This window comes from Catharus ustulatus, chromosome 34 (genome assembly GCF_009819885.2).
Source record: "Catharus ustulatus isolate bCatUst1 chromosome 34, bCatUst1.pri.v2, whole genome shotgun sequence".
Taxonomy (NCBI): domain Eukaryota; kingdom Metazoa; phylum Chordata; class Aves; order Passeriformes; family Turdidae; genus Catharus; species Catharus ustulatus.
The window spans coordinates 1,377,304-1,403,684 of NC_046254.1; the positions used below are offsets into that span (position 1 = coordinate 1,377,304).

At 41.0% G+C, this 26,381-nt stretch overlaps 1 protein-coding gene across 1 annotated transcript in view; it reads left to right on the forward strand.

Moving 5' to 3' along the window:
* HNRNPL (heterogeneous nuclear ribonucleoprotein L) overlaps positions 1–24,473 on the forward strand; it is a gene marked incomplete at its 3' end in the record, with an annotated part of 41,246 nt that extends 16,773 nt beyond the window's left edge. The window contains 5 exon segments of the mRNA XM_033083881.2: positions 13,371–13,442; positions 15,704–15,804; positions 15,806–15,997; positions 20,212–20,333; positions 24,257–24,473. Coding sequence (XP_032939772.1) covers positions 13,371–13,442; positions 15,704–15,804; positions 15,806–15,997; positions 20,212–20,333; positions 24,257–24,473 — 704 coding nt within the window.
* Between the last annotated feature and the right edge of the window lie 1,908 nt (positions 24,474–26,381).

The window sequence follows — 26,381 nt, forward strand, 5'->3', positions numbered from 1 at the left end:
ACCCAAGAATATTCCGGGAATTCTCTCACTTCCAAGTCACAGAATCCAGGTGGGTTTCAGGATTTCCATCAACATTGCAAGACACAACCCAAGGAAATTTGGGATTTTTAGGAATTCTGCACCACAGACACAACCCAAGAACATTGTGGATTCTTAAAGAATTCCTCTCACTTCCAAGGAGTAAAATCCCAGTGGTTATTGGGAATTCTGCACCATCAACACTCCAGGAACATTTTGGGTTTCTTTAGGAACTCTCTCAACATCAACACACTCCAAGAATCAGGAATTCTTTCATTTCCAAGGCACAAAATCCCAGTGGTTTTTAGGAATTCTGCACCATGGACACAACCCAAGAACATTCTGGTTTCTTAAGGAATTGTCTCACTTCCAAGGCATAAAAATCCTGATGGGTTTTTAGGAATTTTGCGCCATCAACACTCCAGGAACATTCTGGGTTCTTTAGGAATTCTCTCATTTCCAAGGCACAGAATCCAGATGGGTTTTAGGAATTCTGCACCACCAACACTCCAGGAACATTCTGGGTTTTTAGGAATTCTGCACCATCAACACATTTCAAGACACAGCCCAAGGATATTTTAGGAATTCTCTGACTTCCAAGGCACAAAATCCAGGTGGGTTTTAAGGTTTCCATCAACATTCCAAGACACAATCCAAGGAACATTCTGGGTTTTAAGAAATCTGCACCATGGACACTCCAGGAACATTCTGATTTTTTTTAGGAATTCTCTCTCAATTTCCAAGGCACAAAATCCAGGTGGGTTTTGGGATTTCCATCAACATTTCAAGACACAACCCAAGAACATTCTGGGTTTTAAGAAATCTGCACCATGGACACAACCCAAGACACAACCCAAAGAAATTCTGGGTTTTAGGAATTCTGCACCATCAGCACTCCAAGGAACATTTTGGGTTTCTTTAGGAATTCTTTCATTCCCAAGGCACAAAAAGCCGATGTTTTTTGGGAATTCTGCACCATCAACACTCGAGGAACATTCTGGGTTTTTAGGAATTCTTTCAACATCGACACAACCCAGGAATTAGGATTTCTCTAATTTCCAAGGCACAAAATCCAGGTGGGTTTCAGGATTTCCAGCAACATCAACACAACCCAAGAACATTCTGGTATTTTAGGAATTCTGCACCATCAACACAACCCAAGAACACTTCAGTGTTTTTTAAGGAATTCTTTCATTTCCAAGACACAAAATCCACATGGATTTTAGGAATTCTACACCATCAACACATTTCAAGATACAACCAAAGAACATTCTGGGAATTCTCTCTCATTTCCAAGGTACAAAATCCAGGTGGGTTTCAGGATTTCCATCAACATTCCAAGACACAACCCAAGAACATTCTGGGTTTTTTAGGAATTCTCTCATTTCCAAGGCACAAAATCCCTGTGGGTTTTAGGATTTCAGCAACATCAACACAATCCAAGAACACTTCGGTGTTTTTTAAGGAATTCCTCATTTCCAAGACACAGAATCCAGGTGGGTTTCAGGATTTCAGCAACATCGACACTACCCGAGGAAATCTGGGTTTTAGGAATTCTGCACCATCAACACTCCAAGGAAATTTGGGTTTCTTTAGGAATTCTCTCGTTTCCAAGGCACAAAATCCAGGTGGGTTTTGGGATTTCCATCAGCATTCCAAGACACAACCCAAGAACATTTTGGTTTTAGGAATTCTCTCTTACTTCCAAGACACAAAATCCACATGGATTTTAGGAATTCTGCACCATCAACACATTCCAAGATACAACCAAAGAACATTCTGGGAATTCCAAGGCACAAAATCCAGGTGGGTTTTGGGATTTCCATCAACATTCCAAGACACAACCCAAGGAAATTCTGGGTTTTAGGAATTCTGCTCCACGGACACAGTCCAAGAACATTCTGGTATTTTAGGAATTCGCTCAACATCGACACAACCCAGGAATTAGGAATTCTCTCATTTCCAAGGTACAAAATCCTCATGGTTTTTAGGATTTCAGCAACATCAACACAACCCAAGAACACTTTGGTGTTTTTTAAGGAATTCTCTCATTTCCAAGGCACAAAATCCGGGTGGGTTTTGGGAATTCTGCACCATGGACACAACCCAAGGAAATTCTGGGTTTTAGGAATTCTGCACCATCAACACTCCAGGAACATTCTGGTATTTTATGAATTCTCTCATTTCCAAGGCACAAACTCCAGGTGGGTTTTAAGAATTGTGCACCACGGAAACACTCCAGGAACATTCAGGGATTTTTAAGGAATTCTCTTTCACTTCCAAGGCACAAAATCCAGGTGGGTTTTAGGAATTCTGCACCATCAACACATCCAAGACACGATCCAGGAATATTTTGGGAATTCTCTCATTTCCAAGGCACAAAATCCAGGTAGGTTTTAAGAATTGTGCACCATGGAGACACTCGAGGAACATTCTGGTATTTCAGGAATTCTGCACCGTCAACACTCCAAGGAACATTTTGGTATTTTTTAAGGAATTCTCTCATTTCCAAGGCACAAAATCCTGATGGGATTTGGGATTTCCATCAACATTCCAAGACACAAACCAAGGAAGTTCTGGTTTTTAGGAATTCTGCATCATGGACACAACCCAAGAGACAACCCAAGAACATTTTCGTATTTTAGGAATTCTTTCAGTTCCAAGGCACAAAACCCTGATGTTTTTTAGGATTTCCAGCAACATTCCAAGACACAACCCAAGAACATTCTGGGTTTTAAGAATCCTGCACCACGGACACAACCCCAAGACACAACCCAAGGAAATTCTGGTTTTAGGAATTCTGCACCATCAACACTCCAAGAACATTCTGGGTTTCTTTAGGGATTCTCTCATTTCCAAATCACAAAATCCAGGTGGGTTTTAGGAATTCTGCACCATCAACACTCCAGGAACATTCTGGGTTTCTTTAGGAATTCTTTCGCTTCCAAGGCAAAAATCCCGGTGGGTTTCAGGATTTCAATCAACATTCCAAGACACAACCCAAGGATATTCTGGGTTTTAGGAATTCTGCACCATCAACACAACCCCACTTCAGTGCTTTTTAAGGAATTCTCTCTCATTTCCAAGGCACAAAATCCAGGTGGGTTTCAGGATTTCCATCAACATTCCAAGACACAGCCCAAGAACATTCTGGGTTTTTAAGGAATTCTCTCCAAGGCACAAAATCCAGGTGGGTTTTAGGATTTCAGCAACATCAACACAACCCAAGACACAATCCATGAATATTCTGGGAATTCTCTCTCATTTCCAAGGCACAAAATCCCAGTGGGTTTCAGGATTTCCATCAACATCGACACAACCCGAGACACAACCCAAGGAAATTCTGGGTTTTAGGAATTCTGCACCATCAACACTCCAAGGAACATTTTGGTGTTTTTTAGGAATTCTCTCATTTCCAAGACACAAAATCCACATGGATTTTAGGAATTCTACACCATCAACACATTTCAAGATACAACCAAAGAACATTCTGGGAATTCTCTCTCATTTCCAAGGTACAAAATCCAGGTGGGTTTCAGGATTTCCATCAACATTCCAAGACACAGCCCAAGAACATTCTGGAATTTTAGGAATGCTCTCATTTCCAAGGCACAATTTGGGCGAATTTTAGGAATTCCGCACCACGGACACAACCCAAGAACATTCTGGGTTTTTAAGGAATTCTCTCCAAGGCACAAAATCCAGGTGGGTTTTATGAATTCTGCACCATGGATACATTTCCAGACACACTCCAAGGAAATTTGACTTTCTTTAGGAATTCTTTCATTTCCAAGGAACAAAATCCAGGTGGGTTTCAGGATTTCCATCAACATTCCAAGACACAACCCAAGGAAATTCCGTTTTTTAAGGAATTCTGCACCATGGACACAACCCATGAGAAATTCAGGATTTTTTAGGAATTCTGCACCATCAACACCAAGGAAATTTGGGTTTTTTTGGGAATTCTCTCATTCCCAAGACACAAACCCCGATGATTTTTAGGAATTCTGCACCAAGGACACAACCCAAGAATGATTCCTTTGGAATTCTCCCATTCCCAAGTGAATTTTTAATTGGGAATTTCACCAACATGGACACACCCCAAGGACATTTAGGAATTTTCTCCCTTCCAGGACCCAATTTTGGGGGAATTTTTAGGAATTTTCTCCCTTCCAGGACCCAAATTTTGGGAGAATTTTTAGGAATTTTCCACTTCCAGGACCCAATTTTGGGAGAATTTTTAGGAATTTTCTCCCTTCCAGGACCCAATTTTGGGAGAATTTTTAGGAATTCTCCCTTCCAGGACCCAATTTTGGGAGAATTTTCAGGAATTCTCCCTTCCAGGACCCAATTTTGGGAGAATTTTTAGGAATTCTCCCTTCCAGGACCCGATTTTGGGAGAATTTTTAGGAATTCTCCCTTCCAGGACCCGATTTTGGGAGAATTTTTAGGAATTTTCCCTTCCAGGACCTGATTTTGGTGGAATTTTTAGGAATTCTCTCTTCCAGGACCCGATTTTGGGAGAATTTTTTAGGAATTCTCCCTTCCAGGACCCGATTTTGGGAGAATTTTCAGGAATTCTCCCTTCCAGGACCCAATTTGGGGGGAATTTTTAGGAATTCTCCCTTCCAGGACCCGATTTTGGGGGAATTTTTAGGAATTCTCCCTTCCAGGACCCGATTTTGGGAGAATTTTTAGGAATTCTCCCTTCCAGGACCCAATTTTGGGAGAATTTTTAGGAATTCTCCCTTCCAGGACCCAATTTTGGGAGAATTTTTAGGAATTCTCCCTTCCAGGACTCGATTTTGGGAGAATTTTTAGGAATTCTCCCTTCCAGGACCCAATTTTGGGGGAATTTTTAGGAATTCTCCCTTCCAGGACCCAATTTTGGGAGAATTTTTAGGAATTCTCCCTTCCAGGACTCGATTTTGGGAGAATTTTTAGGAATTCTCCCTTCCAGGACCCAATTTTGGGAGAATTTTCAGGAATTCTGCCTTCCAGGACCCAATTTTGGGGGAATTTTTAGGAATTCTCTCTTCCAGGACCCAATTTTGGGGGAATTTTTAGAAATTCTCCCTTCCAGGACCTGATTTTGGGGAATTTTTAGGAATTTTCTCCCTTCCAGGACCTGTTCCTGGTGGGTTTCAGGCATTTCTTGGTTCTACTCCGAGAGATTTTTTAAAAAAAAATTTTAATTTTTTAGGAATTCTCTGACTTCCAAGATTTGGGTGAATTTTAGGAATTTCTCCCTTCCAAAGTTGATTTTTGGGGGAGTTTTTTTAGGAATTTTCTCCCTTCCAGGACACAAATTTAGATTTTAGGAACATTTTTATTTCCCTTCCATGACACAAATCAAAGATTTCAGAAATTCTTTTTATCAATTCACAAAAATTCAGATTTTAGGAACATTTTTATTTCCCTTCCAGGACACAAATTCAGATTTTAGGAATTTTTATTTCCCTTCCAGGACACAAATAAATTATTTCAAAAATTCTTTTTATCAATTCACAAAAATTCAGATTTTAGGAACATTTTTATTTCCCTTCCAGGACACAAATTCAGATTTTAGGAATTTTTATTTCCCTTCCATGACACAAATCAAAGATTTCAGAAATTCTTTTAATCAATTCACAAAAATTCAGATTTTAGGAACATTTTTATTTCCCTTCCAGGACACAATTCAGATTTTTAGGAACTCTTTATCAATTCCATGTCAAAATTCAAATTTTAGGAATTTTTATTTCCCTTCCATGACACAAATCAGTGATTTCAGAAAATCAATTCCATGACAAAATTCAGATTTTAGAAATTTTAATTTCCCTTCCATGACACAAATCAATTATTTCAGAAATTCTTTTTATCAATTCCATGACAAAATTCAGATTTTAGGAACATTTTTATTTCCCTTCCAGGACACAAACCAATTATTTCAGAAATTCTTTTAATCAATTCACAAAAATTCAGATTTTAGGAACATTTTTATTTCCCTTCCAGGACACAAATTCAGATTTTAGGAATATTTATTTCCCTTCCATGACACAAATCAATTATTTCAGAAAATCAATTCCATGACAAAATTCAAATTTTAGGAACATTTTTATTTCCCTTCCATGACACAAATCAATTATCTCAGAAATTCTTTTTATCAATTCACAAAAATTCAGATTTTAGGAACATTTTTATTTCCCTTCCAGGACACAAATCAAAGATTTCAGAAATTCTTTTTATCAATTCACAAAAATTCAGATTTTAGGAACATTTTTATTTCCCTTCCAGGACACAAATTCAGATTTTAGGAACATTTTTATTTCCCTTCCAGGACACAAATTAATTATTTCAGAAATTCTTTTTATCAATTCACACAAATTCAGATTTTAGGAACATTTTTATTTCCCTTCCATGACATAAATCAATTATTTCAGAAAATCAATTCCATGACAAAAATTCAGATTTTAGGACCATCCAAAAACCAAAAAAAATGCCCCAAAAATCCTCAAAAAAATCCCCCCATAAAAGTAAAAAAAAATAGTTTAAAAATTCCCAAAAATTAAAAAAAAAATCCCCAAAAAATCTCAGAAAATTCCCCAAAAATAAAAAAAACAAAAAAAAAATCCCAAATAAACCCCAAAAAAATCCTCAAAAAATCCCAAAAAAATCCTGAAAACATCCTCAAAAAATCCTCAAAAAAATCCCAAACAAACCCAAAAAAATCCTCAAAAAATCCAAAAAAATCCTGAAAAAAATCCTCAAAAATCCCCCAAAAAAATCCCTTAAAAATTCCAAAAAAAATCTTAAAAAAAAACCCCAAAAATAAAAAAAATCCCAAAAAAATCTTCAAAAAACCCTCTAAAAATCCCCCAAAAGAATCAAAAAAATCCCAAACAAACCCCAAAAAACTCCTCAAAAATCCCTAAAAAATTTTTAAAAAAATCTTTTAAAAAACCCCCAAAAAATCTCTAAAAATCTTCAAAAAACCCCCTAAAAATCCCCCCAAAAAATAAAAAAAATCCAAAAAAATCCAAAATAATCCCTAAAAAAATCCTTTAAAAAACACAAAAAAAGCCAAAAAAAATCCTTTAAAAATCTTTTAAAAACCCCCTAAAAATCCCTCAAAAAATCAAAAAAATCTTTAAAAAATCCCCCAAAAAATCCTTTAAAAATCCCAAAAAAATCCTTTAAAAACCACAAAAAAATCCCAAAGAAACCTCCCCAAAAAATAAATAAAAATCCCTAAAAATATCCTTAAAAAACCCAAAAAATATCCTTAAAAAACCCAAAAAAAATCCCCCAAAAAACCACAAAAAAATCCATAAAAACCCCAAAAAATCCTTTAAAAACCCCTAAAATATTCTTTAAAAAACCAAAAAAATCCTTAAAAAATCCCAAAAAATCCTCAAAAAATCCCCCAAAAAATCCTTTAAAAACCCAAAAAATATTCTTAAAAAACCCAAAAAAATCCTCAAAAAAATCCTTAAAAAACCCAAAAAAATCCCCAAAAAATCCCAAAAAATCCTCAAAAAAATCCTTAAAAAACCACAAAAAAATCCCAAAAAAACCCCACAAAAAATAAATAAAAATCCCAAAAAAATCTTTAAAAAACCAAAAAAAATCCTTAAAAAATCCCAAAAAATCCTCAAAAAATCCCCCAAAAAATCCTTTAAAAACCCAAAAAATATTCTTAAAAAACTCAAAAAAATCCCCCAAAAAATCCTTAAAAAACCCCAAAAAATCCCAAAAAAATCCCAAAAAAATCCCCAAAAAAATCCAAAAAAACCCCAAAAAATCCTCAAAAAAAACCCCAAAAAAATCCCAAAAAATAAAAAAAATTCCTTAAAACCCCCCCAAAAAAACCCAAAAAAAAATCCCGAAAAACCCCTCAAAAAATAAATAAAAATCCCTAAAAATATTCTTAAAAAAACCAAAAAAATCCTTAAAAAATCCCAAAAAAACCCTCAAAAAATCCCCAAAAATCCTCAAAAAATCCCAAAAAAATCCTTAAAAAATCCCAAAAAATCCCAAAAAACCCCCCAAAAAATAAATAAAAATCCCTAAAAATATCCTTAAAAAACCACAAAAATCCTTTAAAAATCCTCAAAAAAAACCCCAAAAAATCCTTTAAAAACCCAAAAAATATTCTTAAAAAACCCAAAAAAATCCTTAAAAAATCCCAAAAAATCCTCAAAAAATCCCCCAAAAAAATCCTTTAAAAACTCAAAAAATATTCTTAAAAATCCTTTAAAAATCCAAAAAAAATCCTTAAAAAATCCAAAAAAAATCCCAAAAAAATCCCAAAAAATCTTCAAAAAAATCCTTAAAAAACTCAAGAAATCCCCAAAAAATCCCAAAAAAATCTTTTAAAAACCACAAAAAATTCCCAAAGAAACCCCCAGAAAAATAAATAAAAATCCCTAAAAATATTCTTAAAAAACCCAAAAAAATCCTTAAAAAATCCCCAAAAAAATCCTTAAAAAACCCCAAAAAATCCTCAAAAAATCCCCAAAAAATCCTTAAAAAACCCAAAAAAAATCCCAAAGAAACCCCACAAAAAATAAATAAAAATCCCTAAAAATATCTTTAAAAAACCCAAAAAAATCCTTAAAAAAAATCCCAAAAAATCCTTTAAAAACCCAAAAAATATTCTTAAAAAACCCAAAAAAATCCTTTAAAAATCCCAAAAAATCCTCAAAAAATCCCCCAAAAAATCCTTTAAAAACCCAAAAAATATTCTTAAAAAACCCAAAAAAATCCTCAAAAAATCCATAAAAAATCCCAAAAAACCCCAAAAAACCCTCAAAAAATCGCCAAAAAATACTTAAAAAAAACACAAAAAAATCCCAAAAAAAACCCCCAAAAAATAAATAAAAATCCCTAAAAATATCTTTAAAAAAACCCAAAAAAATCCTTAAAAAATCCCAAAAAAATCCATAAAAAACCCCAAAAAAATCCAAAAAAACCCCAAAAAATATTCTTAAAAAACCCAAAAAAATCCCCCAAAAAATCCTTAAAAAACCCAAAAAAATCCTCAAAAAATCCCAAAAAAAATCCTTTAAAACCCCAAAAAATCCTCAAAAAAATAAATAAAAATCCCAAAAAATATTCTTAAAAACCCCAAAAAAATCCTTAAAAAACCCAAAAAAATCCTTAAAAAATCCCCCAAAAAATCCTTTAAAAACCCAAAAAATATTCTTAAAAAACCCAAAAAAATCCTTAAAAAATCCCAAAAAATCCTCAAAAAATCTCCCAAAAAATCCTTAAAAAACCCCAAAAAAATCCCGAGGAACCCCCCAAAAAATAAATAAAAATCCCTAAAAATATCTTTAAAAAATCCCAAAAAAATCCTTAAAAAATCCCAAAAAAATCCAAAAAAAATCCCAAAAAAATCCCAAAAAATCCTTTAAAAACCCAAAAAATATTCTTAAAAAACCCAAAAAAATCCTTAAAAAATCCCAAAAAATCCTCAAAAAAATCCCAAAAAATCCTCAAAAAATCCCCAAAAAATCCTTTAAAAATCACAAAAAAATCCCAAAAAATCCCCAAAAAATCCTTTAAAAACCCAAAAAATATTCTTAAAAAACCAAAAAAAATCCTTAAAAAATCCCCAAAAATCCTCAAAAAATCCCCCAAAAAATCCTTTAAAAACTCAAAAAATATTCTTAAAAATCCTTTAAAAATCCCAAAAAAATCCTTAAAAAATCCTTAAAAAACCCAAAAAAATCCTTAAAAAATCCAAAAAAATCCCAAAAAAATCCCCAAAAAATCCCAAAAAATCCTCAAAAAACCCCCCAAAAAACCCAAAAAAACCCCAAAAAATCCTCAAAAAAACCCCAAAAAAAATCCCAATAAATATTTTAAAAATCAGAAAAAATTCCAGAACCTTCCATCACCCCCCAGGAGCAGGAGGAGCCTTTTTGGGTCCCTTTTTTGGGACATTTTGGAGCTTTTTTGGTGACTCTTCCTCCGCCTGTGCCGCAGGGCCCCGAGCAGCCGCGGCTGAGAGGAGCCCCCAAAAAAATGGGGAAAAAATGGAATTTATTGTCCCCCCCCAGAGCTGTAAGTAACAATTTTTTGTGTCTTTTTTTAACCCAAAAATGGAGTCAGAAAAATGAAAAAAAAACCTAAAAAAATGGAAAAAAAATGAAAAAATCTCGGAGAGGATTTGACCAAAAATGCGCGACCTGAGCCCGAAATTTGGGTTTAATTTTGATAAATTTTAGGTTTAATTTTATAAAATTTTAGGTTTCATTTTATGAAATTTTAGGTTTGGTTTTGTGTCTTTTTTTTGTCTTTTTTAACCCCAAAAAAATGGAAAATAAATGAAAAAATCTCGGAGAGGATTTGACCAAAAATGCGCGACCTGAGCCCGAAATTTGGGTTTGGTTGGAGAAATTTTAGGTTTAATTTTATGAAATTTTAGGTTTAATTTTATGAAATTTTAGGTTTGGTTTTGTGTCTTTTTTTTGTCTCTTTTGTGTCTTTTTTAACCCCAAAAAAATGGAAAAAAAATGAAAAAATCTCCAGGAGGATTTGACCAAAAATGCGCGACCTGAGCCCGAAATTTGGGTTTGGATTTGTGAATTTTAGGTTTAATTTTATGAAATTTTAGGTTTAATTTTATGAAATTTTAGGTTTAATTTTATGAAATTTTAGGTTTAGTTTTGTGTCTTTTTTTTGTCTCTTTTGTGTCTTTTTTAACCCCAAAAAAATGGAAAAAAAAAGAAAAAATCTCGGAGAGGATTTGACCAAAAATGCGCGACCTGAGCCCAAAAATCTGGGTTTAATTTTGATAAATTTTGGGTTTGATTTTGATAAATTTTAGGTTTAATTTTATGAAATTTTAGATTTAATTTTATGAAATTTTAGGTTTAATTTTGTGTCTCTTTTTTGTCTCTTTTAACCCAAAAAATGGAAAAAAAAATGAAAAAATCTCGGAGAGGATTTGACCAAAAATGCGCGACCTGAGCCCGAAATCTGGGTTTAATTTTGATAAATTTTGGGTTTGATTTTGATAAATTTTAGGTTTAATTTTATGAAATTTTAGGTTTAGTTTTGTGTCTTTTTTTTGTCTCTTTTGTGTCATTTTTAACCCAAAAAATGGAAAAAAAAATGAAAAAATCTCGGAGAGGATTTGACCAAAAATGCGCGAACTGAGCCCGAAATTTGGGTTTAATTTTGATAAATTTTGGGTTTGGTTTTGATAAATTTTAGGTTTGATTTTATGAAATTTTAGGTTTAGTTTTGTGTCTTTTTTTTGTCTTTTTTAACCCAAAAAATGGAAAAAAAATGAAAAAATCTCGGAGAGGATTCGACCAAAAATGCGCGAACTGAACCCAAAAATCTGGGTTTAATTTTGATAAATTTTGGGTCTGGTTTTGATAAATTTTAGGTTTGATTTTATGAAATTTTAGGTTTAATTTAATGAAATTTTAGGTTTAATTTTATGAAATTTTAGGTTTGGTTTTGTGTCTTTTTTGTGTCTTTTTTAACCCCAAAAAAATGGAAAAAAAAATTTAAAAATCTCGGAGAGGATTTGACCAAAAATGCGCGAACTGAGCCCAAAAATCTGGGTTTAATTTTGATAAATTTTGGGTTTGATTTTGATAAATTTTAGGTTTAATTTTATGAAATTTTAGATTTGATTTTGTGTCTTTTTTGTGTCTTTTTTAACCCCAAAAAATGGAAAAAAAATTAAAAAATCTCGGAGAGGATTTGACCAAAAATGCGCGACCTGAGCCCGAAATTTGGGTTTAATTTTGATAAATTTTGGGTTTGATTTTGATAAATTTTAGGTTTAATTTTATGAAATTTTAGGTTTGGTTTTGTGTCTTTTTTTTGTCTTTTTTAACCCCAAAAAATGGAAAAAAAATGAAAAAATCGCGGAGAGGATTTGACCAAAAATGCGCGATCTGAGCCCGAAATTTGGGTTTGGTTTGGAGAAATTTTAGGTTTAATTTTATGAAATTTTAGGTTTAATTTTATGAAATTTTAGGTTTAGTTTTCTGTCTTTTTTTTGTCTCTTTTGTGTCTTTTTTAACCCAAAAAAATGGAAGAAAAATGAAAAAATCTCGGAGAGGATTTGACCAAAAATGCGCGAACTGAGCCCAAAATTTGGGTTTGGTTTGGAGAAATTTTGGGTTTAATTTTATGAAATTTTGGGTTTGGTTTTGATAAATTTTAGGTTTGATTTTATGAAATTTTAGGTTTGTTTTTTGGAGAATTTTGGGTTTAGTTGTGATAAGTTTTAAGTGTGGTTTTGATAAATTTTGGATTTGTTTTTTGTCAAATTTTAGGTTTAATTTTGAAAATTTTGGGTTTGGTTTTTGTGAAATTTTAGGTTTAATTTGGATAATTTTGGGTTTAGTTTTGATAAATTTTAGATTTTTTTTTTTTGTGAAATTTTGGGTTTGGTTCCTGGTGCTTCCTCCCCCACTCATCAGTGCCTAATTAATAATTAATCCATTCATTAATAATTCATCAATAGTTCTTTAATAATTCTTTAATAATTCATTAATAATTCTTTAATAATTTTTGAAATTCTTTAATAATTCATCAATAATTTATTAATAATTCTTTAATAATTTTTAATAATTCTTTAATAATTCATTAATAATTCTTTAATATTTTTTTAATAATTCTTTAATAATTCTTTAATAATTCTTTAATAATTCTTTTTAAATTGTTTAATAATTCATCAATAACTTATTAATAATTTTTAAATAATTCTTTAATAATTTTTTGATAATTCATTAATAATTCATTAATAATTCTTTAATAATTCTTTTTAAATTCTTTAATAATTCTTTAATAATTCATCAATAATTCTTCAATAATTCATCAATAATTCTTTAATAATTCATTAACAATTCTTTAATAATTCTTTAATAATTCATTAATAATTCTTTAATAATTCTTTTTAAATTGTTTAATAATTCATCAATAATTTATTAATAATTCTTTAATAATTCTTTAATAATTCATCAATAATTCATTAATAAATATTTAATAATTCATTAATAATTTTTTTATAATTCTTTAATAGTTCTTTAATAATTCATTAATAATTCACCAATAAGTCTTTAATAATTCATTAATAATTCATCAATAATTCATCAATAATTCATTAATAATTCTTTAATAACCCATTAATAATTCTTTAATAATTCTTTAATAATTCATCAATAATTTATTAATAATTCGAGATGTTGATTAAATTTTGGAAGGGAAAGCACCCAAAAAATCAGGGAAAGGCCCAAATCTTTTAACAGGGGAGGGGTTTGGGGGGCTCAGACCCCCTCCCCCACCCCAAATTTACCCAAATTTCCCCAAAATTTCCCAAAATTTTTCCTCTTTTCCAGGAGAACCCGGCGGGAACCCCAACAAGAGGCAGCGGCAGCCGCCCCTGCTGGGAGATCACCCTGCAGAGTATGGTATGAGGAGGGGGATTTGGGGGATTTTGGGGGGTCTGGAGGGGATTTGGGGGGATTTGGGGGGGATTTAGGGGGATTTTTGGGGGATTTAGGGGAATTTGAGGGGGATTTAGGGGGGTCTGGAGGGGATTTATGGGGATTTTTGGGGGGATTTGAGGGAAATTTGGGGGAGTTTTGGGGGGGTTTAGGGGGGTTTGAGGAGATTTTAGGGGGTTTTGGGGGGATTTGAGGGGGTCTGGAGGGGATTTTGGGGGGTCTGGAGGGGATTTATGGGGATTTTTGGGGGGATTTAGGGGGTCTGGAGGGGGTTTATGGGGATTTTTGGGGGGATTTAGGGGGTCTGGAGGGGGTTTAGGGGGCTCTGGAGGGGAATTTGGGGGATTTCAGGGGGGTCTGGAGGAAATTTGGGGGGTTTGAGGGGGATTTTTGGGGGATTTAGGGGGGATTTGAGGGGCTTGGGGGGAGTTTGAGGAGATTTTGGGGGGCGTTGAGGGGGATTTGGGGGGGTTTGAGGAGATTTTGGGGAATTTAGGGGGGTTTGAGGGGGATTTGGGGGGTTTGAGGGGAATTTGAGGGGGATTTTTGGGGGATTTGAGGGGGTTTGGGGGGGTTCTGGGGGGGATTTGAGGGAAATTTGGGGGAGTTTTGGGGGGGTTTAGGGGGGTTTGAGGAGATTTTAGGGGGGTTTGAGGAGATTTTAGGGGGTTTTGGGGGGATTTGGGGGGTCTGGAGGGGATTTATGGGGATTTTTGGGGATTTAGGGGGGTTTGAGGGGGATTTGGGGGGTCTGGGGGGATTGAAGGGGTTTTGGGGGGGTTTGAGGGGGATTTGGGGGGGTCTGGAGGGGATTTATGGGGGATTTGGGGGGTCTGGAGGGGAATTTGGGGAGATTTGGGGGTGATTGGAGGAGATTTTAGGGGGGTTTGAGGGGGTTTAGGGGGGTTTTGGGGGGATTTGAGGGGTTTGGGAGGAGTTTGAGGAGATTTTTGGGGGTTGCAGGGGGTTTTTGGGGGGAATTTTGGGGGATTTAGAGGGTCTGGAGGGGGTTTGGGGGGATTTAGGGGGGTCTGGAGGGGGGTTGAGGGGGATTTTGGGGGGGTTTGAGGGGGATTTGGGGGGTTTGAGGAGATTTTGAGGGGGATTTGGGGGGATTTGAGGGGGATTTAGGGAGGATTTGAGGGAGATTTGGGAGGGTTTGAGGGGTGTTGGGGGGGTTTGAGGGGGTCTGGGGGGGTTTGAGGGGGATTTGAGGAGATTTTGGGGGGGTTGAGGCGGATTTAGGGGGGATTTGAGGGAGATTTGGGGGCCTTGGAGGAGATTTGTGAAGATTTTGGGGAAGTTTGGAGGGGCTTTGAGGGAGATTTGGGTGGGATTTGAGAAGATTTGAGGGGTTCTCTGTGTCTCCCTTGGAGTCTCTGGGGGTCCCTGACCCCTCTATCAGGAACTGGGGGGGGGTCTTTGGGGGTCCCTGATCCCCCTCTGTCCCCCGAGTCAGGAATTGAGGGGGGGTCTCTGACCCCTATGTCAGGATTTGGGGCTGGTCTCTGAGGGTCTCTGGCTGTACCTGGGGGGTCTCTGAGGGTCTCTATCTCCCCTCTCACAATTTGAGGAGGGGTCTCAGTGTCACTGAGTATTTGGGGAGGGGTCTCTGGGGGTCTCTGAGTGTCTCTCTCCCCCCCAGTAGACCCCCACAGCAGGCACCACCATGGCCACTATCACGACAAAGGCTGGGGGGGATCTCTGGGGGTCTCTGGCTGTACCTGGGGAGTCTCTGGGGGTCTCTATCTCCCCTCTCACAATTTGAGGAGGGGTCCCAGTGTCTGTGGGTATTTAGGGAGGGGTCTCTGAGTGTTTCTCTCCCCTCCAGTAGACCCCCATGGTGGGCACCACCACAGCCACTATCACGACAGGGGGTTATGAGCCCAGTCAGGAATTGAGGGGGGGGTCTCTGACCCCCATGTCAGGATTTGGGGGTGGTCTCTGAGGGTCTCTGGCTGTACCTGGGGGTCTCTGGGTGTCTCTGAGTATTTGAGGAGGGGTCTCTGAGTGTCTGTGTCCCCCCCAGGAGGCCCCCACGGCGGTTACCACCACAGCCACTATCACGACAGGGGGCTACGACCCCAGTCAGGAATTGAGGGGGGGTCTCTGACCCCCAGTCAGGATTTGGGGGTGGTCCCTGAGGGTCTCTGGCTGTACCTGGGGGTCTCTAGGTGTCTCTGAGTATTTGGGGAGGGGTCTCTGAGTGTCTGTGTCCCCCCCAGGAGGCCCCCACGGCGGTTACCACCACGGCCACTATCACGACGAGGGTTACCCCCCCCCTCCCCCCCATTACGAGGGGCGGCGCCTGGGCCCTCCCCCGGTGGGGGGGGGGGCACCGCAGGGGTCCCGGGGGGCGTTACCCCCAGTACGGGCACCCCCCCCCTCCCCCTCCCCCACCCCCCGACTACGGACCCCACGCCGACTCCCCGGTGCTGATGGTGTACGGGCTGGACCAGGCCAAGATGAACTGTGACAGGGTGTTCAACGTCTTCTGTCTCTATGGCAACGTGGAGAAGGTGAGGAGGGGTCTGGGGGAATTTGGGGAGGGGTCCTGAGTGGGATTTGGGGGTGTTTGAGGGGGTTATGGGGGGTTTTTGGGGATTTTTGGGGGATTTGGAGCAGGCCAAGCTGAACTGTGACCGAGTGTTCAACGTGTTCTGTCTCTATGGCAACGTGGAGAAGGTGGGGAGGGGTCCTGGGGAATTTGGGGAGGGGTCTTCAGTGTGTTTAGGGGGTCCTCAGTGGGATTTGGGGGGGTTTATGGGGGGTTTTTGGGGTTGGGACCAGGCCAAGATGAGCTGTGACAGAGTGTTCAACGTGTTCTGTCTCTATGGCAACGTGGAGAAGGTGGGGAGGGGTCCTGGGGAATTTGGGGAGGGGTCTGCAGGGGATCCTGAGGGTGTTTGAGGGGTCCTGAGTGGGATTTGGGGTGTTTATGGGGGTCCTCAGGGGGTTTATGGGGGTTGGGACCAGGCCAAGCTGAACTGTGACCGGGTCTTCAACGTGTTCTGTCTCTATGGCAACGTGGAGAAGGTGAGGAGGGGTCCTGGGGAATTTGGGGAGGGGTCTTCAGGGGGTCCTGAGTGTCTTTGAGGGGGTTTATGGGGGGTTTGGGACAGGCTGGACCAGGCCAAGCTGAACTGTGACCGGGTCTTCAACGTGTTCTGTCTCTATGGCAACGTGGAGAAGGTGAGGAGGGGTCCTGGGGGAATTTGGGGAGGGGTCTTCAGGGGGTCCTGAGTGTCTTTGAGGGGGTTTATGGGGGGTTTGGGACAGGCTGGACCAGGCCAAGATGAACTGTGACCGCGTCTTCAACGTCTTCTGTCTCTATGGCAACGTGGAGAAGGTGAGGAGGGGTCCTGGGGAATTTGGGGAGGGGTCTTCATGTAGTTTATGGGGTGTTTGAGGGGGTTTATGGGGGTTTATTGGGGTTTATGGGGGGTTGGGACCAGGCCAAGCTGAACTGTGACCGGGTGTTCAACGTCTTCTGTCTCTATGGCAACGTGGAGAAGGTGAGGAGGGGTCCTGGAGAATTTGGGGAGGGGTCTGGAGGGGATCCTGAGGGTGTTTGAGGGGTCCTCAGTGGGATTTGGGGTGTTTTGGGGGGTCCTCAGGGGGTTTTTGGGGGTTTGGACCAGGCCAAGATGAGCTGTGACCGCGTCTTCAACGTCTTCTGTCTCTATGGCGACGTGGAGAAGGTGGGGAGGGGTCCTGGGGGATTTGGGGAGGGGTCTTCAGGGGGTTTATGGGGGATTTTGGGGGGTTTTTTGGGGTTTTTGGGGGTTTATTGGGGGTTGGGACCAGGCCAAGCTGAACTGTGACCGGGTGTTCAACGTCTTCTGTCTCTATGGCAACGTGGAGAAGGTGAGGAGGGGTCCTGGGGAATTTGGGGAGGGGTCTTCATGGGGATTTGAGGGTGTTTATGGGGGTCCTGGGGGTGTTTGAGGTGGTTTCTGGGGGGTTGGGACCAGGCCAAGCTGAACTGTGACAGAGTGTTCAACGTGTTCTGTCTCTATGGCAACGTGGAGAAGGTGAGGAGGGGTCCTGGGGAATTTGGGGAGGGGTCTTCAGGGTGTTTAGGGGGTCCTCAGTGGGGTTTGGGGGTGTTTAGGGGGGTCCTGGGGGGGTTTCTGGGGGGTTTTTGGGGGTTGGGACCAGGCCAAGCTGAACTGTGACCGGGTATTCAACGTCTTCTGTCTCTATGGCAACGTGGAGAAGGTGAGGAGGGGTCCTGGAGAATTTGGGGAGGGGTCTTCATGGTGTTTAGGGGGTCCTCAGTGGGATTTGGGGGGGTTTTTTGGGGGTTTATTGGGGGTTGGGACCAGGCCAAGATGAACTGTGACAGAGTGTTCAACGTGTTCTGTCTCTATGGCAACGTGGAGAAGGTGAGGAGGGGTCCTGGGGAATTTGGGGAGGGGTCTTCAGTGTGTTTAGGGGGTCTTCAGGGCGATTTTTGGGGGTTTCTGGGGGGTTGGGACCAGGCCAAGCTGAACTGTGGCCGCGTCTTCAACGTCTTCTGTCTCTATGGCAACGTGGAGAAGGTGAGGAGAGGTCCTGGGGGAATTTGGGGAGGGGTCTTCAGGGTGTTTAGGGGGTCTTCAGTGGGATTTGGGGGGTTTATGGGGGGTCCTGGGGGTGTTTATTGGGGTTTATGGGGGGTTGGGACCAGGCCAAGCTGAACTGTGACCGGGTCTTCAACGTCTTCTGTCTCTATGGCAACGTGGAGAAGGTGAGGAGGGGTCCTGGGGAATTTGGGGAGGGGTCTTCGGGGTGTTTATGGGGTCCTCAGTGGGATTTGGGGTGTTTAGGGGGGTTGGGACCAGGCCAAGCTGAACTGTGACCGGGTGTTCAACGAGTTCTGTCTCTATGGCAACGTGGAGAAGGTGAGGAGGGGTCCTGGAGAATTTGGGGAGGGGTCTTCAGGGTGTTTAGGGGGTCCTGAGTGGGATTTGGGGGTGTTTGAGGGGGTTTCTGGGGGATTTTTGGGGGGTTTATGGGGGTTTGGACGAGGCCAAGCTGAACTGTGACCGGGTCTTCAACGTGTTCTGTCTCTATGGCAACGTGGAGAAGGTGAGGAGGGGTCTGGGGGAATTTGGGGAGGGGTCCTGGGTGGGGTTTGGGGGGTCCTGCAGAAAGTTTCGCACCTGTCCCAGGTGTCCCCCCAGGTGTCTCACCTGTCTCTCACCTGTCCTACCTGTCTCACCTGTGCCTCATGTGTCCCAGGTGTCCTTCACCTGTCCCTCACCTGTCTCACCTGTCCGTGTCTCACCTGTCTGACTTGTTCCTGTCTCACCTGTCCCACCTGTCCCATGTGTCTCTCACCTGTCTCACTTGTTTCTCACCTGTTCCTCATCTGTCTCCTATCTCAGGTGTCTCTCATCTGTCCCAGGTGTCCCTCACCTGTCTGACCTGTCTCTCACCTGTCCCTGTCTCATCTGTCTCACCTGTCTCACCTGTCCCAGGTGTGTCTCACCTGTCTCACCTGTCTCACCTGTCTCTCACCTGTCTCACCTGTGCAGGTGAAGTTCATGAAGAGCAAGCCAGGAGTAGTTTGGGGCTCCTGTCCCCTATCTCAGGTGTCTCTCATCTGTCCCACCTCTCTCACCTGTCCCTGTCTCACCTGTCTCACCTGTCCCAGGTGTCCCTCACCTGTCCCACTTCTCTCACCTGTCCCAGGTGAAGTTCATGAAGAGCCAGCTAAGAGCAGTTTGGGGTTCCTGTCCCCTGTCCCACCTGTGTCACCTGTCTCAGGTGTCCCTCACCTGTCTCACCTGTCCCTGTCTCACCTGTCTCACCTGTGTCTGTCTCACATGTCTCACCTGTCTCTTACCTGTCCCAGGTGTCCCTCACCTCTCTCACCTCTCACCCCTCTCAGCTGTGCAGGTGAAGTTCATGAAGAGCAAGCCAGGGGTAGTTTGGGGCTCCTGTCCCCTGTCCCACCTGTCTCTCTCACCTGTCCCTCACCCGTCCTAGATGTCTCTCACCTGTCTCACCTGTCCTTGTCTCACCTCTCTCTCAACTTTCACCTGTCTCAGGAGTTTCTCACTTGTCCCACCTCTGTCACCTGTCCCTGTCTCACCTGTCTGACCTGTCCCTCACCTGTCTCAGGTGTCTGTCACCTGTCCCTCACCTGTCTCAGGTGTCTGTCACCTGTCCCTCACCTGTCTCACCTATCCCAGGTGTCCCTCACCTGTCTCTCACCTGTCTCACCTGTCTCACCTGTCTCACCTGTCTCTCACCTGTCTCTCACCTGTCTCTCACCTGTCTCTCACCTGTCTCATCTGTCTCACCTGTCTCTCACCTGTCTCACCTGTGTCTCACCTGTCTCTCACCTGTCTCTCACCTGTCTCTCACCTGTCTCTCACCTGTCTCACCTGTCTCTCACCTGTCTCTCACCTGTCTCACCTGTCTGTATCTCACCTGTCTCTCACCTGTCTCTCACCTGTCTCTCACCTGTCCCACCTGTCTCTCACCTGTCTCTCACCTGTCTCACCTCTCTCACCTGTCTCACCTGTCTCACCTGTCTCTCACCTGTCTCTCACCTGTCTCTCACCTGTCCCACCTGTCTCTCACCTGTCTCACCTGTCTCACCTCTCTCACCTGTCTCACCTGTCTCACCTGTCTCTCACCTGTCTCTCACCTGTCTCTCACCTGTTTCTCACCTGTCTCTCCTGTCTCTCACCTGTCTCACCTGTTTCTCACCTGTCTCTCACCTGTCTCACCTGTGCAGGTGAAGTTCATGAAGAGCAAGCCGGGCGCAGCCATGGTGGAGATGGCCGACGGTTACGCTGTGGACAGAGCCATCACTCACCTCAACAACAACTTCATGTTCGGCCAGAAACTCAACGTCTGGTGGGGAATTTGGGGCAAAAATTGGGGATTTTGGGAAATTTGGGATTTAATTTGGGATTTTTGGGGTTTAATTTGGGGTTTTTGGGATTTAATTTGGGATTTTTGGGGTGGATTTTGGGGTTTTTGGGACCGCAGAGCGATCGCTCACCTCAACAACAACTTCATGTTCGGCCAGAAACTCAACGTCTGGTGCGGAATTTGGGGCAAAAAATCGGGATTTTGGGAAATTTGGGATTTTTGAGAATTAATTTGGGATTTAATTTGGGATTTTTAGGGTTTAATTTGGGGTTTTTGGGGTGGATTTTGGGGTTTTTGGGACCTCAGAGCGATCGCTCACCTCAACAACAACTTCATGTTCGGCCAGAAACTCAACGTCTGGTGGGGAATTTGGGGCAAAAAATCGGGATTTTGGGAAATTTGGGATAAAATTTGGGATTTTTGGGGTTTAATTTGGGATTTTTGGGGTGGATTTTGGGGTTTTTGGGGCATCAGAGCGATCGCTCACCTCAACAACAACTTCATGTTCGGCCAGAAACTCAACGTCTGGTGCGGAATTTGGGGCAAAAAATCGGGATTTTGGGAAATTTGGGATAAAATTTGGGATTTTTGGGGTTTAACTTGGGGTTTTTGGGGTTCAATTTGGGGTTTTTGGGATTTAATTGGGGTTTTTGGGGTTTAATTTGGGGTTTTTGGGGTGGATTTTGGGGTTTTTGGGACCTCAGAGCGATCGCTCACCTCAACAACAACTTCATGTTCGGCCAGAAACTCAACGTCTGGTGGGCAATTTGGGGCAAAAAATCGGGATTTTGGGAAATTTGGGATAAAATTTGGGATTTTTGGGGTTTAATTTGGGGTTTTTGGGGTTTAATTTGAGGTTTTTGGGGTGGATTTTGGGGTTTTTGGGGCCTCAGAGCGATCGCTCACCTCAACAACAACTTCATGTTCGGCCAGAAACTCAACGTCTGGTGCGGAATTTGGGGCAAAAAATCGGGATTTTGGGAAATTTGGGATTTTTGAGAATTAATTTGGGGTGGGATTTGGGTTTTTTTGGGATTTAATTTGGAGTTTTTTGGGGGTTTTTGGGGTGGATTTTGGGGTTTTTGGGACATCAGAGCGATCGCTCACCTCAACAACAACTTCATGTTCGGCCAGAAACTCAACGTCTGGTGGGGAATTTGGGGCAAAAATTGGGGATTTTGGGAAATTTGGGATTTAATTTGGGGTTTTTGGGATTTAATTTGGGGTTTTTGGGGTGGATTTTGGGGTTTTTGGGACCTCAGAGCGATCGCTCACCTCAACAACAACTTCATGTTCGGCCAGAAACTCAACGTCTGGTGGGGAAATTGGGGAGAAAAATCGGGATTTTGGGAAATTTGGGATAAAATTTGGAATTTTTGGGGTGGATTTTGGGGTTTTTGGGATTTAATTTCGGGTTTTTGGGGTGGATTTTGGGGTTTTTGGGACATCAGAGCGATCGCTCACCTCAACAACAACTTCATGTTCGGCCAGAAACTCAACGTCTGGTGGGCAATTTGGGGCAAAAATTGGGGATTTTGGGAAATTTGGGATTTTTGAGAATTAATTTGGGATTTAATTTGGGGTTTTTTAGGGTTTAATTTGGGATTTTTGGGGTGGATTTTGGGGTTTTTGGGACCTCAGAGCCATCACTCACCTCAACAACAACTTCATGTTCGGCCACAAACTCAACGTCTGGTGGGGAATTTGGGGCAAAAAATCGGGATTTTGGGAAATTTGGGATAAAATTTGGGATTTTTGGGGTTTAATTTGGGATTTTTGGGGGTTAATTTGGGGTTTTTGGGGTGGATTTTGGGATTTTTGGGGTGGAATTTGGGGTTTTTGGGACCTCAGAGCGATCGCTCACCTCAACAACAACTTCATGTTCGGCCAGAAACTCAACGTCTGGTGCGGAATTTGGGGCAAAAAATCGGGATTTTGGGAAATTTGGGATAAAATTTGGAATTTTTGGGGTGGATTTTGGGGTTTTTGGGATTTAATTTGGGATTTTTGGGGTTTAATTTGGGGTTTTTGGGGTTTAATTTGGGGGTTTTGGGATTTAATTTGGGGTTTTTGGGATTTAATTTGGGTTTTTTGGGATTTAATTTGGGGTTTTTGGGGTTTAATTTGGGGTTTTTGGGGTGGGATTTTTAGGATCAAATTTCAGATTTTTGGGTTTTTTTCTGTTTTTTTTTTTTCCTGTTCAATATTTCAGAGCACAGCACAATCATAAAGGGATTTTTTTAGGACAAAATTTGGGATTTTTGGGTTTTTTAACCCTTTGTTTCCCTGTTCAGTGTCTCCAAACAGCACACCATCATGCCAGGGCACTCATACAGGGATTTTTGGGATAAAATTTCAGAATTTTAGATTTCTCTGATATTTTTTTCCCCATTCAGTGTCTCCAAACAACACGCCATCATACCTGGGCACTCAAATGGGGATTTGGAATGGATTTTTAGGATAAAATTTCAGATTTTTGGGTTTTTCAGCAGTCCCATGGAGTTTTTTTGGGCTGAAATTTCAGATTTTTGGGGATTTTTAACCCTTTATTTCCCTGTTCAGTGTCTCCAAACAACACGCCATCATGTCCAGACAGACATACAGGGATTTTTAGGATAAAAATTCAGATTTTTTGGAAATTTTAACCCTTTATTTCCATATTTAGTGTCTCCAAACAACACACCATCATGCCTGGGCACTCATATGGGGATTTGGGATGGATTTTTGGGATAAAAATTCAGATTTTTGGGGTTTTTAACCCTTTATTTCCACATTTAGTGTCTCCAAACAACACGCCATCATGCCCAGGCAGTCATACAGGGATTTTTTAGGATAAAATTTGGGATTTTTAGTTTATTTTTGATTTTATTTCCATGTTTAGTGTCTCCAAACAACACACCATCATGTCTGGGCACTCATATGGGGATTTGGGATGGATTTTTGGGATAAAATTTGGGATTTTTTGGTTTTTCAGCAGTCCCATGGAGGTTTTTTGGGCTGGAATTTCAGATTTTTGGTTTATTTCTGATTTTTTTCCATCTTTAGTGTCTCCAAGCAGCACGCCATCATGCCTGGGCAGTTATACAGGGATTTTTAGGATAAAATTTCAGATTTTTTGTTTATTTCTGATTTTTTTTCCTGTTTAATATTTGAAAGCACAGGACAGTCATAAAGGGATTTTTTTAGGATAAAATTTCAGATTTTTGGTTTATTTCTGATTTTATTTCCATGTTCAGTGTCTCCAAACAACACACCATCATGTCCAGACAGTCATACAGGGATTTTTAGGATAAAAATTCAGATTTTTGGTTAATTTCTGATATTTTTTTCCATGTTTAGTGTCTCCAAACAACACACCATGATGCCAGAGCACTCATATGGGAATTTGAGATGGATTTTTAGGATAAAATTTGGGATTTTTAGGATAAAATTTGGGATTTTTGGGTTTTTCAGCAGTCCCATGGAGTTTTTTTGGGCTGGAATTTCAGATTTTTGGTTTATTTCTGATTTTTTTTCCATGTTTAGCGTTTCCAAGCAGCACGCCATCATGCCGGGGCAGTCGTACGGGGATCTGGGATGGATTTTTAGGATAAAATTTCAGAATTTTGGGGGTTTTAACCCTTTATTTCCATGTTTACTGTCTCCAAACAACACACCATCTTATCCAGGGCAGTCATACAGGGATTTTTTAGGATAAAATTTGAGATTTTTGGTTAATTTCTGATTTTTTTCCATGTTTAGCGTTTCCAAGCAGCACGCCATCATGCCAGGGTAGTCGTACGCGGATCTGGGATGGATTTTTGGGATAAAATTTCAGATTTTTGGGTTTTTCAGCAGTCCCATGGAGGTTTTTTGGGCTGGAATTTCAGATTTTTGGTTAATTTCTGATTTTTTTCCATGTTTAGCGTTTCAAAGCAGCACGCCATCATGCCGGGGCAGTCGTACGGGCTGGAGGACGGCTCCTGCTCCTACAAGGATTTCAGCGGCTCGCGCAACAATCGCTTCTCCACGCCCGAGCAGGCGGCCAAGAACCGCATCCAGCACCCCAGCAACGTGCTGCACTTCTTCAACGCGCCGCTCGACGTCACCGAGGACAACTTCTACGAGGTGGGCCTTCATCACCTTCATCATCTTCATCATCTTCATCATTATCATCTTCATCTTCATCCCCTTCTCCATCCTCACCCAACTTCTACGAGGTGGGCCTTCATCCTCACCTTCATCATCTTCATCATCATCATCTTCATCATTCCCTTCATCCCCTCACCCAACTTCTACGAGGTGGGCCTTCATCTTCATCATCATCATCATCTTCATCTTCATCCCCTTCCCCATCCTCACCCAACTTCTACGAGGTGGGCCTTCATCCTCATCTTCATCTTCATCATCATCTTCATCATCATCTTCATCCCCTCACACAACTTCGACGAGGTGGGCCTTCATCTTCATCATCCCCTCTTCTTCTTACTCATCCTCACCCAACTTCTATGAAGTGGGGCCTTCCTCTTCATCTTCATCATCCTCATCTTCATAATCCTCATCCTCATCATCCTCTTCTTCATCTTCATCATCATCTTCAACCCCTCACCCAACTTCTACGAGGTGGGGCCTTCCTCTTCATCATCTTCATCATCTTCTTCATCTTCATCTTCATCCCCTCACAAAACTTCTACGAGGTGGGCCTTCATCTTCACCTTCATCTTCATCATCTTCATCATCATCTTCATCATCCTCATCATCCTCATCATCTTCATCATTGTCATCATCATCTTCATCCTCATCCTCTTCTTCCTACCCATCATCCTCACCCAACTTCTACGAGGTGGGCCTTCATCCTCATCATCATCTTCATCTTCATCCTCTTCATCACCTTAATCCCTTCATCCAACTTCTACGAGGTGGGCCTTCATCATCTTCATCTTCATCTTCATTTTCATCATCATTTTCATCATCATCTTCATCATCTTCATCTTCATCCCCTCACACAACTTCTACGAGGTGGGCCTTCATCCTCACCTTCATCATCTTCATCATTCTCATTGTCATCATCATCTTCATCTTCATCTTCATCATTGTCATCATCTTCATCATCTTCATCCCCTCACCCAACTTCTACGAGGTGGGCCTTCATCATCTTCATCTTCATCATCTTCATCATTATCATCTTCATCTTCATCCCCTTCATACCCACCCAACTTCTACGAGGTGGGCCTTCTTCATCTTCATCATCTTCATCATCTTTATCATTATCATCATCATCCTCATCATCCTCATCTTCATCCTCATCCTCTTCTTCCTACCCATCATGCTCACACAACTTCTACGAGGTGGGCCTTCATCTTCACCTTCATCATCATCCTCTTCATCATCATCTTCATTTTCATCATCTTCATCATCCCCTTACCTACCCTCACCCAACTTCTACGAGGTGGGCCTTCATCCTCACCTTCATCATCTTCTTCATCATCATCTTCATCCCCTCACACAACTTCTACGAGGTGGGTCTTCGTCATCATTATCATCATCATCTTCATCATTGTCATCATCTTCATCCCCTTCCCCATCCTCACCCAACTTCTATGAGGTGGGCCTTCATCATCTTCATCTTCATCATTGTCATCATCTTCATCATCTTCATCCCCTCACCCAACTTCTACGAGGTGGGCCTTCCTCTTCACCTTCATCTTCATCATCTTAATCATCATCTTCATCATCCTCATCTTCATCCTCATTCTCTTCTTCCTACCCATCATCCTCACCCAACTTCTATGAGGCGAGCCTTCATCTTCATCATCCTCTTCTTTATCATCATCATCATCATCCTCTTCATCTTCATCATCATTGTTCTAATCATCCTCTTCTTCCTACTCATCCTCACCCAACTTCTGTGAGGTGGGGCCTTCATCATCTTCATCTTCACCTTCATCCCTTCACCCAACTTCTATGAGGTGGGCCTTCGTCACCTTCATCCTCATCATCCTCTTCTTCATCTTCATCTTCATCATCATCTTCATTATCATCTTCATCATC